Consider the following 16,754-nt stretch of genomic DNA (forward strand, 5'->3'; position numbering starts at 1 on the left):
AAACACACAGACTGTACATCAGATACAGTACATTTAAACACACAGACTGTACATCAGATACAGTACATTTAAACACACAGACTGTACATCAGATACAGTACATTTAAACACACAGACTGTACATCAGATACAGTACATTTAAACACACAGACTGTACATCAGATACAGTACATTTAAACACACAGACTGTACATCAGATACAGTACATTTAAACACACAGACTGTACATCAGATACAGTACATTTAAACACACAGACTGTACATCAGATACAGTACATTTAAACACACAGACTGTACATCAGATACAGTACATTTAAACACACAGACTGTACATCAGATACAGTACATTTAAACACACAGACTGTACATCAGATACAGTACATTTAAACACACAAACTGTACATCAGATACACTACATTTAAACACACAGACTGTACATCAGATACAGTACATTTAAACACACAGACTGTACATCAGATACAGTACATTTAAACACACAGACTGTACATCAGATACAGTACATTTAAACACACAGACTGTACATCAGATACACTACATTTAAACACACAGACTGTACATCAGATACAGTACATTTAAACACACAGACTGTACATCAGATACAGTACATTTAAACACACAGACTGTACATCAGATACAGTACATTTAAACACACAGACTGTACATCAGATACACTACATTTAAACACACAGACTGTACATCAGATACACTACATTTAAACACACACACTGTACATCAGATACACTACATTTAAACACACACACTGTACATCAGATACACTACATTTAAACACACAAACTGTACATCAGATACACTACATTTAAACACACAGACTGTACATCAGATACAGTACATTTAAACACACACACACTGTACATCAGATACAGTACATTTAAACACACAGACTGTACATCAGATACAGTACATTTAAACACACAGACTGTACATCAGATACAGTACATTTAAACACACAGACTGTACATCAGATACACTACATTTAAACACACAGACTGTACATCAGATACAGTACATTTAAACACACAGACTGTACATCAGATACACTACATTTAAACACACAGACTGTACATCAGATACACTACATTTAAACACACAGACTGTACATCAGATACACTACATTTAAACACACAGACTGTACATCAGATACACTACATTTAAACACACAGACTGTACATCAGATACAGTACATTTAAACACACAGACTGTACATCAGATACAGTACATTTAAACACACAGACTGTACATCAGATACAGTACATTTAAACACACAGACTGTACATCAGATACAGTACATTTAAACACACAGACTGTACATCAGATACAGTACATTTAAACACACAGACTGTACATCAGATACAGTACATTTAAACACACAGACTGTACATCAGATACAGTACATTTAAACACACAGACTGTACATCAGATACAGTACATTTAAACACACAGACTGTACATCAGATACAGTACATTTAAACACACAGACTGTACATCAGATACACTACATTTAAACACACAGACTGTACATCAGATACAGTACATTTAAACACACAGACTGTACATCAGATACAGTACATTTAAACACACAGACTGTACATCAGATACAGTACATTTAAACACACAGACTGTACATCAGATACAGTACATTTAAACACACAGACTGTACATCAGATACAGTACATTTAAACACACAGACTGTACATCAGATACACTACATTTAAACACACAGACTGTACATCAGATACAGTACATTTAAACACACAAACTGTACATCAGATACAGTACATTTAAACACACAAACTGTACATCAGATACAGTACATTTAAACACACAAACTGTACATCAGATACAGTATGTTTAGGCCAGAGGTGTGTTCTACCGTGGTACGCTACAGTATATATGTCACCGCTTCAAAACGAGCACTCTTACCACGATCTAACTGAGTTACCCAATCTAACTGTAACATATACATAGTCAAGTGTGACCTGCAGAAAATAATCGTAGCCAAGCGTAGCCATTGAAGAAACGCACTAGAAAGCGTATCCGCGTCCCGAGACTTAAACGGAGTAAACGGCAATGCGTGTGACGTCGTGGTTCGCGCCAAGTGTGGATGTAAACAAATGGCAGTAAACGCAGAACAAAAAGGGTGAACGCACCAGCACTTTGCCGTGTTCTGTTCTGATCGTTGCCTTGTAAACGTAACCTTACTCGTGTTCTGTTACTCGTGTTCTGTTCTGATCGTTGCCTTGTAAACGTAACCGGGAAAGTCCCGAAAGCGCGAAGCCCGAAAGCGCGAAGTGGTGAAATGTCTCCTACCGCACCGTTAGCGCGAAGTGGGGAAACGACACTGCAAGCGGCGCGAAGGCCAGCGGACCTTGGTCCTGCTCTTCGCCCCCGAGCGCCGCAGGCGCGAGTGGCCGCGAAGAGCGGGCCAGGGCCGCGCGGCCGGCGGAGCGCCGCGCGAGTTACGAAGCCGTGGTGAATGCAATCGTTATATTTATGCCCAGGCCGTAAGGCCTGGGCAAGCGCACGATAAACGCCCTGTCCAGAAGACGTTCGCCAGATCGCTACGGTATCGGACATTTCCCCACTTCGCGCTTTCGGGCTTCGCGCAAAAGGTACGCACCCACGTAACCTTACTCAAAGAAATATAGTGGCATGCACCATTGCACCCCAGTACCCATACTTAGCAGTATAACCTGGTAAAGTCTAAAATATGGCTACGGTGCACTGTACAGTACCTTGTAGAAGGTGCAGTGATGTACAGTACCTTGTAGAAGGTGCAGTGATGTACAGTACCTTGTAGAAGGTGCAGTGATGTACATACAGTACCTTGTAGAAGGTGCAGTGATGTACAGTACCTTGTAGAAGGTGCAGTGATGTACAGTACCTTGTAGAAGGTGCAGTGATGTACAGTACCTTGTAGAAGGTGCAGTGATGTACAGTACCTTGTAGAAGGTGCAGTGATGGAGCCTCTGGAGTCAGAGAAAGGAGAAGGGGGGACACTTCCCTCGGTGGGGAGGAAGTATTTCAGGTAGGTGTCCACCAGCACAAAGTAGGCACTGTCTGTGCTCGTCCCCTGCTGGCCGGGAGGGCAATTCTGAGGGCAAGTGAAAACAGTATGACTTTTCACAAGATCTTAAACATTTAGCAAATGTGTTTACTAGAGTGGAAGCTATTCAGAATCACAATCAACTGTATTGTCACATCACAGGTTTACAGCAGGTGTATTATTATTCAAATATTTTTGATTGAATAATGTCACCATATTTTATACACACATACACAACAGACAACCACACACACAAAAAAACTAACACCAAAGACACTGGTACTCTAACATAATTGACGGGGAAACAGACCAGTTATCGTTAGATTACTAAGAGTGAATAAATTGGCAGTGAAAGTAAGTAAAATGTACATTCTAATAAAGATTAACTATAACTGGGGAGGATAGGGGGTGCAAGGGGAAGGGGAGAAGAGAATGGCCAATAGGTTTACATTCAAATCAAAGAAGCGGGTCAAATTCTTTTTGTTCCGTGCACGCTGTCGTTTTTTTGTGAGAAGGGAGTAGGATGGAGATCGAGGAAGAGCAAGGAGAAAAACACAGGATAGAAAAGTCAAATTATTGTACTATTGTAGTCAAATAATCAAAAGGACATACACCAAAAGAAGTTAGTAGCAGGCATGTACATGAAGTTAGAACAATAGCATCATATGCAGATCTGTACATACAGTACGGTGCGGCCAAGATTAATAGTAGCAGCAGGTTCAGTGTACATAAGATGTGGTTTATTATTATTATTATTGTTATTATCATTATTATTCTTAATTGTTTTAATACAGCGTGAATTAGCGGGCAATTCAAATAACAGCAAACTCACCTTTGGTGCGACAAGGCAGTGGGCGAAGTTAAACATATAGAATTCAAAAGGATCTGAAGAATGTTAAGGAAAAGCTAGCCTAGATAAACTGTACGTACATATACAGTATGTACATACTGTCAATATAAAAATGCCATTAGATCTGTAAGTCAGCTGTTTAAGTACCATTAATTATTAAAAAAAAATATATTAATAGGCGTCCACTTTGTAATTTTACAAATATAATATAAATATAGTTGTGTATGAGTAATTGTATGAGTTTGTAAAAAACGATGTCTTGAACCCATCAAAATGATTCATGAATCTGAATAGAACATGTAAACGTCAGTAATCCTCAAGCACAAGTTATGCCCCGTTGCGTGAGAACGGCTGAGAACAGCAGACCTACAAGCTCACAACTCAGTGCATCACTGACGCGCTGTGAGCTTGTGGGTCTGCTGTTCCTGTCACGAGGCACAAGTCTGAGTCTGCCCTTTGTTTTCATTCATGTACAAACTGTAAAGCACATTGACTGACCCATACCACTGTGGACATTTAACCCATTTAGAACGGGTACACATTATTGTGTATCATTATTTTATGCTTTAACTATTGAAAAATAGCAGATCTACAAGCTCGCATCGCGGCAAATAACAGCGCAGCACTTTTTTAAAAATCTTGAAAATTAATAAGTGTCTTTTGAATCCTTCTAAGATTTTTTGAAAAACCTATGTTTCTATGTCAGCAATCTGGCCAGCCATCGGTCCTTTTCACTTAACTGGAGCTCAGTTAGTCTGTTCTTGAGAGACTACCATGTCAGTAGTTCTCAAACCTTTTCATTTGAAGGACCCCCAAACGGATATGTATTTGGCCACGGACCCCCATCTCAAAATATTTAGTTCCAGGGACCCCCCCCCCCCAGAAGCAAAATTTGAGTTACAAACGTTCGCTTTGAAAATACAGTATATTCAAAGATTTGCACACATTTTCACGACTTTTTCAAAAATAGCAGATCTACAAGCGGAGTGCCGCGCTGCGAGCTTGTAGATCTGCTATTTTTCACTGGTTAAAGCATTCAATAATTGCTGTGTTCTGCTGTAAAGGATACTGAGGGCCAGGTTGAGTGACAGCAGGCCGGACAGGGGGAACTGGAGCTTGTTGTGAAACAGTGGACAGTCAGGGACCACTCCTTCCTGGATGGAGGATTTCACTGGACCCTGTGGAGAGGACCACCAAACATAGTTATTTACTATACATATGGATGGAGGATTTCACTGGACCCTGTGGAGAGGACCACCAAACATAGTTATTTACTATACATATGGATGGAGGATTTCACTGGACCCTGTGGAGAGGACCACCAAACATAGTTATTTACTATACATATGGATGGAGGATTTCACTGGACCCTGTGGAGAGGACCACCAAACATAGTTATTTACTATACATATGGATGGAGGATTTCACTGGACCCTGTGGAGAGGACCACCAAACATAGTTATTTACTATACATACAGCAGTGGTTCTTAAAACCTTTCACTGGACCCTGTGGAGAGGACCACAAACATGTTTAAATGGAGGACTTCACTGGACCCTGCAGCGGAGAGGACCACCAGACATGTAGTCATTTACTATACATACAGCATTTAGATGGATGGAGGACTTCACTGGACCCTGCAGCGGAGAGGATAGAACCTATCACTATCACCTAACACAATAACACTAACACCTATCACAGGTAGAACCTTTCACTGGACCCTGCAGTGGAGAGGACCACCAAACATGTTTAAATGGAGGACTTCACTGGACCCTGCAGCGGAGAGGACCACCATTACTATACATACAGCAATGTCTCAAAACCTTTCACTGGACCCTGCAGCAAGCCAAGTGTACAGTAGTCATTTACTATACATACATATACTATACATAGATATGGATGGAGGACTTCACTGGACCCTGCAGCGGAGAGGACCACCAAACATGTTTAAAGGTGATACACCATGCATTTAAAAAGGATGGAAGACTTCACTGGACCCTGCAGCGGAGAGGACCACCAAACATGTTTAAAGGTGATACACCATGCATTTAAAAAGGATGGAGGACTTCACTGGACCCTGCAGCGGAGAGGACCACCAAACATGTTTAAAGGTGATACACCATGCATTTAAAAAGGATGGAGGACTTCACTGGACCCTGCAGCGGAGAGGACCACCAAACATGTTTAAAGGTGATACACCATGCATTTAAAAAGGATGGAGGACTTCACTGGACCCTGCAGCGGAGAGGACCACCAAACAAGCTAAGTGTACAGTAGTCATTTATTATACATACAGCAATGTCTCAAAACCTTTCACTGGACCCTGCAGCGGAGAGGACCACCAAACATGTAGTCATTTACTATACAATGTCTCAAAACCTTTCACTGGACCCTGCAGCGGAGAGGACCACCAAACATGTAGTCATTTACTATACATACAGCAATGTCTCAAAACCTTTCACTGGACCCTGCAGCGGAGAGGACCACCAAACATGTAGTCATTTACTATACATACAGCAATGTCTCAAAACCTTTCACGATGATTTGTCATTATCGAGAATAGGCAATCTAGGATCTACAACAAGCTCACAACGTGTCACATTTTGAAGCGTTGTGAGCTTGTAGATGGTCCAAAAGATTTCATATGTTATACTATGATATAACAGATGTATAATCACGTTAACATTTTCCCTCGTTTTTAGCTGGGGACCCCCTGGAACCCCTGAACAAATACAAATGGCTTATAAAAAGATACAATAAAACCAAGCTCTTACCGGAAGATAATTGACAGGTATTTCATATTTGTACTCTTCTGCCTGAAGTTTATACACAAGCTTCATCATTGGCCCACTGAAACGACAAATCCCATCATCATCATCATCATCATCATCATCATCAATGTGGCTTTAAATCCCAATATTTGTAAAGACAATCACATCTCATGAAGCTGATCCCTGGGCTGGGCCTCAAAGCTAAAGGGGAGCACACGCTGGACGCGGGTCGCGGGCGGCTGCGCAGCCTCGCGTCACCGCTATCGTCGCACGTGAAGTGCCGTGCGGTAACCCCAACTGGATGCGGCGTGCTGCCACACAGCACATCCATTTCCCCCGGTGGGGGGAGAACCATGGGAGAACATGTTCACCACACGGCAACGCTGGAAAAATAGAACAGCGGCGTATCGGCGCGGCAGACGAGGCGGCAGGCGAGGCGGCAGACCCGCGGCTGCGCGCGTCTGACGCCGCCGGTGTGGGTTAGTTCATTGCAAATAATGGGGCCGTATTTTTGGACGCGCTGCTTCCGCGCCGCCTCCGTGTCCAGTGTGTGTTCCTCTTAACTCTTTCACAGCCTGGTCAGAATGGGCTTGTCTGTGGACTAGCCTGGTCAGAATGGGCTTGTCTGTGGACTAGCCGGAAATTTCTAATATTGTATTATGATCTGATATTATGTTTATAAACATCAGCCCACCCCCCCTCCTTCTTGGACGCCATTTGTTCCTTCTTTTTTTCGATCCCACGGTCATAAACTCACCATAACTATCTGGATCTGCATTGGCATATAGTGGGGATTTTGGCCGAGTCGTCTTTCCACCCGTGCGTTTCACGTGCACGATCCGTGCACATCTATGTGGGTGCATGTGATCATCTCCGTGTGTACAATCCATGGAAAAGTTTTCATTAGCCTAGCCGCTAGGACAACGGCTATGCTAACGCTAACGTCTATACAGTAAGTCTATGGGAAAAGGCTAATCTGCCCCGGAAGCAATCAAAAGCACTTCCGGTTCATGTATAGAGAAGAATCATGCTATTGGTTAGACCGGTGGTGAGACAGAGAAGGGCTACCGATAGTTTTTTTTTCCGATCATTATCATTTATTTCACCTATTTAGAAAAAGTGTGTAAAAGTGTGTTCTGGCTGGGAACACCTTAGCTATAATTGTGTAAAAGTGTGATCAGGCTGAGAACACCTTAGCTATAATTGTGTAAAAGTATGATCAGGCTGAGAACACCTTAGCTATAATTGTGTAAAAGTATGATCAGGCTGAGAACACCTTAGCTATAATTGTGTAAAAGTATGATCAGGCTGAGAACACCTTAGCTATAATTGTGTAAAAGTATGATCAGGCTGAGAACACTTTAGCTATAATTGTGTAAAAGTATGATCAGGCTGAGAACACCTTAGCTATAATTGTGTAAAAGTATGATCAGGCTGAGAACACCTTAGCTATAATTGTGTAAAAGTATGATCAGGCTGAGAACACCTTAGCTATAATTGTGTAAAAGTATGATCAGGCTGAGAACACCTTAGCTATAATTGTGTAAAAGTATGATCAGGCTGAGAACACCTTAGCTATAATTGTGTAAAAGTATGATCAGGCTGAGAACACCTTAGCTATAATTGTGTAAAAGTGTGATCAGGCTGAGAAAGAGTTAAGTGTTCTACTTTCTTTGAAACCTCAAACCTCAAACCATTCATGAGAAGCATAATCTTATACTCCTACTAATTAATTTGACTGGAAATATAGTTAAAAACTCCTAATGTACATGTTTTTTTTTTTTTCTTTTCAGATTTGACAGTTTAACCAAAATGGATCAACGGGGGTGAAAATGTACGCAAACCAGGTTTCTGTTCTGTGAATTTTCTGTCACATTATTTTTATTTCCTTTTCAAATCAGTTTGATAGTCAAGGCGATCGATTAATTTGTTTCCTAGCCAACGAACCTGGGGTCCAGGAAGTCCTTGACGATGTTGTACTCGTTGGTCCGGGGGTGCAGGAAGCGTAGGTTCCATCCGGCAAGGACCCCATCCAGACTGCCAAACACACTCTCCACCAGCCAGGGTAAGACAGAGTGCAACTCCTGGACATACAAGTGTGTTTTAGAATTTTAGACATTACGTGTCTTCATATGTTTTACTTTTACTTTTTTACAGATCATGTTAAAGGGGAGTTTCGGTCAAAAACGACTTTCCTACCTTTAAAATGTTGATTCAGGAAGCTTCTGGGTTGATCCTGGTTAGTTTTGACCCATAGCAGCATTTTGTTCCATTTTGGATTTTCTCCCCTGCACCCCACGGCTCCAAACGGCACCTCTTGGGTCACTCCATAATCCGGTTATTATTCTCGCTCAAAACTCACTTTTCTCGCTCGGTCTCAGTCCCTGGTAACGTTGTTAGCAAATCCAAGCTACACCAGCTCCTGGTTGCCGCCATGTTTGTTTACTTTTAGCTCAACTCTGAACTCTCAGCCCAGGAGAGAACACTGTGAAATCACGTTTTGTATCGCGTGACTCCCCGACGCGCGACGAACAATAAAACACAAAAATGCTCTTAGCCAAAGAAAAAAGATGTAACTATGTCGACAAAGTCTGCAGAGTGATGTATGGTGTAGCCTCTTGTCTACCTCAACAGGCACAACAGGCTGTGGGGGGAGGGGGGTGGAGCTAGGGTTGTTCGATTAATCGATTTTTAATCGTAACCCGGTTTTTTTCCTTTGGAAGATTTAAAAAAATGGAAATCGTAAAATCGATTTTCACTTTAATTAGGGAAATTCTTACTCATTGGAGCCTTGCACGCGCAAAAAGTACACAGCCCCGTCCTCCTAAAGCAGGACGACAAGGTCCGACACCAAATTAATACTACTTTCTATCTGATGTGTAATTTCTTTGATGCGCGTTTAGCGCACGTCAGACTGAGCAGAGTTCACCAGCGCACTGCGCTCACTCGCGATGGTTCAAGCAGCAAACAGAACAAAACGCTGCTGAGCTGGTAAACTTAGTTACTTGTTGTAGTTTGAAAGAAGCTTATTAATTCTGTGTTACCCACCTACTGACTGTAGTCTACTCCTAGTCCTACTGTCCCTGTCACCGTGTTAATTTTGCGTCGGGAAGCGAAGCGCTTCGCCTCCGTTTACAATCAGTCAACATCTCCGTGCATGAGTGGTGCAGGGCAGGGGCGTAGCCAGGAATTACATTTTGGTAGGCGAAATGCCTACCAAAATGCCTCACCAGCCTCCAAGAGCTGGCTTGTTTTGGCTGTTTTGTCACTCACTATTGATAATGAAACACTAAGGACGCTAAGTTGTATGTGATTGTTGCACAACTAAAGTTATTATTATTAATACCCTTATTGTTTTATTGCATTTTGCTATTTGGCTATATAAAAAAAATCAAAAAATGAAACAATAATGAAAAAAAAAACATTTCCTTGCATTTTTTAAATGAAAACAAAATAGTTGAAACAATGTATTATTCTTTTAACAAAAAATCGAAATCGAAATCGAAAATCGGGATTTCAGAGAAAATAATCGAGATTTTATTTTTTGGCCATATCGAACAACCCTAGGTGGAGCTGTGAGCAGCAGCAGCAGCTTGTGAACGCGCGTTTCCCAACGGGTATGGGATTTCCCAGTGTTTCTCTTGCAGGGCTGAGAGTTCAGAGTTGAGCTTCTTGTAAACAAACATGGCGGCGACCAGGGGCTGTTGTAGCTCGTATATGCTAACAACGTTACCAGGGACTGAGACCGAGCGAGAAAAGTGAGTTTTGAGCGAGAATAATAACCGGATTATGGAGTGACCCAAGAGGTGCCGTTTGGAGCCGTGGGGTGCAGGGGAGAAAATCCAAAATAGAACAAAATGCTGCTATGGGTCAAAACTAACCAGGATCAACCCAGAAGCTTCCTGAATCAACATTTTAAAGGTAGGAAAGTCGTTTTTGACCGAAACTCCCCTTTAATAGAACCAAATGTAAAAGAAACGCAGGCAGTATCCTGAAAGATGAGCAATTATTAAAAGCCAGTGTTTCTCAACCACTGTGCCTTTGGTGCCCCTGAGAAGGGTCAAGTGTGCCCCTTGAAACTGCTTGAAAGCCAGTATTGTATTTATCATTTTAAAAATGATTTAAACTAGTGAAAACAGACGATCTACAAGCTTAGCACACAACGCCCCTGTGCAACAGCCTTGTATGATGAAGCAGGGCTTTACTTTGCGAAGAAACGTACAAATCTGAAACTTGGAGGTACAAGATTTCTTCCCGACAGTGACGATATTATGTTGGTGTGCCCATGGATTCTTGGGACATGAAAATTGTGCCCATGCAGAAAAAAGGTTGAGAAACACTGGCTTAAGCAACTGGTCTGGTAGAAATGTCACATAATTAAAATGTAACCCATTGAGGTTGAGATAACATGTGTAGGCAGTGGCACAGTGCCCTAGTTTTTAGAGTTGCACTTTTTTTTGAATAGTTTGTTTTTTACATATTATACACAATCCCCAACGTTAATTCATCCAGTTATAACTCAGGGTTTCCTGCAGCACTTTACAGGCCAGGCGCCCCGCCTGGCCAGAAAACCCCCCCGCCCCCCCAAGGGTATAAAAAAAAAAAAAAAAAAAATTTTTTTTTTTTTTTTCAATTTTTTTTTTTTTTTTCAAAAAAACTTTTTGGACCTCCAACAATGTACTAGGCATGATCGCGATCGCGAAATTGCATGTTTAACCCCCATACCAACCCTATCTTTCAAACATGGCAGCCATGTTTGTTTACATTTGAAGAAAACATAAGGGCTGGTATCCCCTGAATGCCTGCACGGATTTCCAAGCGAATTTTTTTGTTTGAAAGCTGTGAAAAGCGTGTACATGCATAGTGCATCATCTGTGCACAAATTCGTACACCAGCGTGCACACTATTTTTTTAACCCTTTGGTGGCGAACCGGCAATATAAGTTATTCAATGTTGAATAAATGTGGATGATAGCATGTAGTTGTGTTTTCCGTCATCATGGGCACATTCATGTGTTTTTTATAGGGCAAAAATAAGAATTAATATTAAAAATTAAGTGAATTAATTACTCGAATTAATTAATTAATTATCAAAAAATTTCGGCGCACGCGCAATCCCCCCCTGGTCAAGACTTTTCCCTGCAGGAAACCCTGTAACTCTGTGAGTGTGTAACACACACTGGACGCGGAGGCGGCGTGTCAAAACATACGGCTCCATTATTTTCAATGAACTAACCCACACCGGCGGTGTCAGACGCGCACATCCGTCTGCCGCCTGTCAGACGCGAGATCTAGTTGGGGTTACCGCACGGCACTTAACGTGCGTCGATACCGCGACGCTGCGCAGCCGTCCGCGTTCAGTGTGTGCTCCCCTTTAGAATGCAATCAAATGAACCCCTCAGCAATTTCACTCTATAGTCAAACTACTGGAAGTGAAAGCAGGCCTAACACAGTAACACACAGCAGCAGCTGTCTTTAGACACTAAAGGCATTCAGTTCAATGGATGGCTGGGTTTTGCCCTGCCCAAGCAAGAGGCAAAACAAGGGTATGGGCTGCAGCGTGAGCTTGCCAGCACAGTGACATCTACAATGAAATACAATGACATTCCCTTGTAAGCATGTCTATTCCACCAGCTAATTGGAACACAATGTAGACAGACAGACAAGTACAACTATTATACATAACATGCAGTGCCAGTGTCAATGAATGCACTATTGTTTCTAGATGTCAGTTCTGAATAGTTACATGTCCTTTCTTATCAATCTTTTGGGGGATTTTGTACTTAATGTTTTGCATAGTTTATTTATATCTATTCCACACCCAATGCTATCAGCATCATTGCAATTTCAACACAGATATGAAAAATGTACTGTTTTCTATTAACGAGCTACTGTACCTTTGCAGGGTAATCATCGATGATCTTCACCAGATCTTGGCATCGTTGAAGCAGAGACTTGTTGAGTGAATCAGCTTTAAGGTTGGCCTGGGTAGAAATAGCACATAAATAGATCAGTATGAATGGACAGAATGAATTAATTGAGCAATGATGATACATTAATCTGTTGCATTGATACAGACATGGTTACAAGCGTCATTAACAACACATTGACACGAGGCCATCATATACAGTACAGTAAAAAGCATCATAGAACAGAGAGAAGAATGCAATGAATGTCACAACAAGGTAACAGGTGACAGGTAATGCCAATAAACCACATTCACACAGCAGCCATGTTGGTATTTTGCATTGAGGGAATTTTTTTTAATAAAAAACACGGCCGGCAACAGTGTGGCATTTTGGCCGCTGTGTAAATATGATGTATTGGGCCTCCACATTATTCTATCAATTACATTAATACGAATCATGGTCTTAAACAAAACACATACTGTTATAGACCAGTTAGTTTCTTCAGAATGCATTACAAACATAAAGCAACATACCAGCAGGAAACTGGGCTGTTGTAAAGTAGGAGCAGCCATTGTGGACCCTGTAGAGGTCTTCTAGCGATGAGCGGCACTCCTATACATAAACATGGGTTACTTTCTCGACTTACAACAAAACACACTGTACACTGTTATAATTAATCTGTACTGTACACTGTTATAATTAATCACAGGCTACCAACAGTTCATTCAGTGAATTACAGAAACACTACTCTCCCTGTAGGCGTTTTTCGACTACAGCTATTATGTGTTACATCAGTGGGTCTCAGGGTGGGATGCGGGGACTCCCAGGGGTCCTTGAGGAGGGGGTTCCAGGGGTCCCCATTCCCCTGCCAAATGAGTCAATATAATTATAGCCATCAAAATCAGTGTATGCACTTGTCTTGATCCCTATAGCTGATCTACAAGCTCACAACGCATTGTATGTTTTGTTTTGTGATCTTGTAGATCAGATGATCTTACCACTGGGTTATGTGACATTGCCCAGAAAGCAGATTACCCAGATGTCTCTTACTGAAGTCATTAAGACATTTAAACAACTCTCAGGGGTTTTAAAACACATGGCCTCTTCATGGAAAACAAGACTAATAACCTTTTACCAGGGAGTGACTGATTGATGGATGCCAAAACTCACCTATGCCACTTGTATTTAACTATTATTTACAAATCAAATAAGCTACATGTATTATTATTCATTTACATTTTAACAGAGTAAATCCCAGTTTTCAATTATCCATTTGTAAATGAGACCTTTACGAGTCAATGATAGGTAGTACCTTTTAGTACACTCAAGACTCAGAGGTTAATCCCCCACTAAAGGATTTAACGTGTGTGTGTGTGTGTGTGTGTGTGTGTGTGTGTGTGTGTGTGTGTGTGTGTGTGTGTGTGTGTGGCTAATGTGACAAGAATGACAAGAATATAAACCTTTTGACACACAACAGAGACGCAGACATTTTACACGCTAACTAACTTATGATATATATTTCAATACAGCCTACTCTTCATTTCATAGACTAAATACATTTCCATAAATATGACTCAGTAAAAATATGATAGTAAAAGCAGAATGAATGCATGTTGAAAGAGGACCACTCAAACATGCTAACTTCAGTTAGCTCACATCGGCTAGCACATCCAAACTCCCAGCAGCACGTGCCTGGTTTACCACAACAACCTCGTCTTAATAAAGAGGACAACTATTGATAAATCAAAACTCTTACCTGCTACTAATTATAACAATTAAGCCTTTCTTAATTACTTTCCAAAGAGCCGCGCTTTATTATGTTCCATCAGCACAACACTAAACTTAACATCCAAACATCCCATAGCCCGGAGGGACGCACGGACTGTGACAGGGGAAAGCCTGGTGAGGCGAGGTTAGACTGTGACAGGCAAAGATGGGACGTTCGCGAACGAATCGAATCCTTTGAACGGCTCTTTGAAATGAACGATGAGATCCGGTTCGCAGTAGCTGGGAGCCGTTCCTTTCTAATGAACAGTGGTGGGAAAAGTACTCAAATTCTTTACTTATTAGTAAAAGTATCAATAATGCAATGTTGAAATACTCTGCCACAAGTAGAAGTTCGGAATTCAAAATGTAAAGTAGGCTAGCCTACACATTAAAAGTATTGGTATCAAAATGTACTTAAAGTACCAACAGTAGAAAGTACTCATTATTTATACAGAATGTTTTCCAAGGATAAAATGTAGAAAAATTGTTAGAAAATAGCGGATCTACAAGCTCGCAATCAATGCGTTGCAACGTGACGGCTATTTTCAAATGGCAGAAATGTATATATGGCAGAAATGTACATAGGGTTTAAGTAGCCTGATTTGTAATCACAATCTAAATCTACAAAGTAGACTATAACTAAAATGAACCAGTCTTTTGAACGGCTCTTTGAAAGGAACGGATCCCAGAGATCCAGCTCACTTCAAAGAACCATAAATCCCATCTCTGGTCATAGAAAACACACTTAGCTTGTTTCCCTGGGCAACCTATTAGCCAATGAGGCGCAACCACCCCTCCGGGATATGGGGTTTTAAACGGCACTGCGCTGTAAAAGCGTGATTCCTAAACCCACCAGGCTTGAGTTAAGACCCGCCCCGCCTGAGAAAAGCCTGCATTTGCACAATGCACAGCTATTAATTTGTCACTACAGTGCTCAAAATAAACTGTAAAATAATAATAATAATAATAAACTTACTTTGTACTGTGCTTTAAAAAGGGAAAACTGTAACTCTAAAGAGAAAACAAAAACGTACTGACAAAGCTATTAATTTGTCACTACTGCTGTTCTCAAAATAAAAACTGTTAGTGATTATCAGTTAAATTGTTTGGATATGGCATGGTTGGTATTATGCTGCGTGTATAGGTGTATTATTGTAATGGATCGGTAGGCTAATACCAACCATGCCATATCCAAACTATAACAATTTAACTGATAATCAGTAACAGTTTTTATTTTGAGCACAGTAGTGACAAATTAATAGCTGTGCATTGTGCCAAATGCATGTGTCCGTTTTCTCTTTAGAGTTACAGTTTTCCCTTTTTAAAGCACAGTACAAAGTAAGTTTATTATTATTATTATTATTTTACAGTTTATTTTGAGCACTGTAGTGACAAATTAATAGCTGTGCATTGTGCAAATGCAGGCTTTTCTCAGGCGGGGCGGGTCTTAACTCAAGCCTGGTGGGTTTAGGAATCACGCGCTGTAAAAGGCTGGCAGATTCGTGCAAAAGAAGGAAAGGCCGTCTAGGTCACGTTCTAACGCCTGGTAAGCGTCGAAGAAGAAGACTGCTTAACATTGATTGATTGAAGACTTTATTAGAAGTTTGCATAGGAAAAGGTACAGTTTCATGACGGTACACATAACTGGTACAAGGTCAACTAAAAGGAGATCCTAATAAGCTTTTCGGCTTATTTACACAGGAAACCTTTATATCTCATATAACATTGAATGACAGACTGGTTAGAACACAGTAGCCTACTATGCATGCAGACAGTAGATATCGTCAGGAAAAAAAATCGAACCTCAGTTCGAAGTGAAGCGGTGAATTTTTATTCTATGTGTTCTAGATCTATACATTCTGTGTTCTAGATCTATACTTTCTATGTGCTTTAGTTAGTTCTGAATGAATGAATGATTTTGTCCTGACGCTGGAGAGCCAAATTGTCATGTGAAGCTTGAGTCTTGACCAATCCTCAATTCTTCATTCTGGACTGGACATGCACGGGACATATACGGGACAGACAAAGCTATACCTTGGAAGCGGTTTTCACCGCTTAAAAAAAAAAAAAAAAGAAAAAAAAAGAAAACAGTGCAAAAGAAATATACATTTACAATAGTAGGGTCAGGGGGAGGGTAAGGCCATAACAATCGATGGAATCATCGAATGCAATGCATTAATGCGAGGCAGGTACACAAGTCGACAAGTGCATGAATAAAACACCAGGCATATTTCTGAATGAATACAACCTTTATGAGTACAACAAGAACAACCGGATCATGCAAATTATTGCTTCAGGGACATAAAAGAAGGCATTTATCATAAGTTTTCTGCTGTCTTGTTTTTCGATGTGCACTCTATAATTTCCAAAGAGCA

The 16,754-nt window shown here is 41.0% G+C and overlaps 1 protein-coding gene across 1 annotated transcript in view; it reads right to left on the reverse strand.

The window, feature by feature from the left end:
- Nucleotides 1-14,479, reverse strand: part of smpd4 (sphingomyelin phosphodiesterase 4) — a 33,025-nt gene extending 18,546 nt beyond the window's left edge. Inside the window, exons 1-8 of the mRNA XM_080728910.1 lie at nucleotides 14,369-14,479; nucleotides 13,146-13,224; nucleotides 12,601-12,687; nucleotides 8,652-8,788; nucleotides 6,708-6,783; nucleotides 5,005-5,113; nucleotides 3,918-3,970; nucleotides 2,982-3,133 (exon numbers count right to left, since the gene is read on the reverse strand). Of these exons, the coding sequence (XP_080585036.1) occupies nucleotides 2,982-3,133; nucleotides 3,918-3,970; nucleotides 5,005-5,113; nucleotides 6,708-6,783; nucleotides 8,652-8,788; nucleotides 12,601-12,687; nucleotides 13,146-13,184 (653 nt within the window). The 5' untranslated portion in view covers nucleotides 13,185-13,224; nucleotides 14,369-14,479. The remainder of the gene's footprint in view (nucleotides 1-2,981; nucleotides 3,134-3,917; nucleotides 3,971-5,004; nucleotides 5,114-6,707; nucleotides 6,784-8,651; nucleotides 8,789-12,600; nucleotides 12,688-13,145; nucleotides 13,225-14,368) is intronic.
- Nucleotides 14,480-16,754: the final 2,275 nt, after the last annotated feature.

The sequence above is a fragment of the Nannobrachium achirus genome (assembly GCF_963921795.1).
Source record: "Nannobrachium achirus genome assembly, chromosome: 6".
Lineage (NCBI taxonomy): Eukaryota > Metazoa > Chordata > Actinopteri > Myctophiformes > Myctophidae > Nannobrachium > Nannobrachium achirus.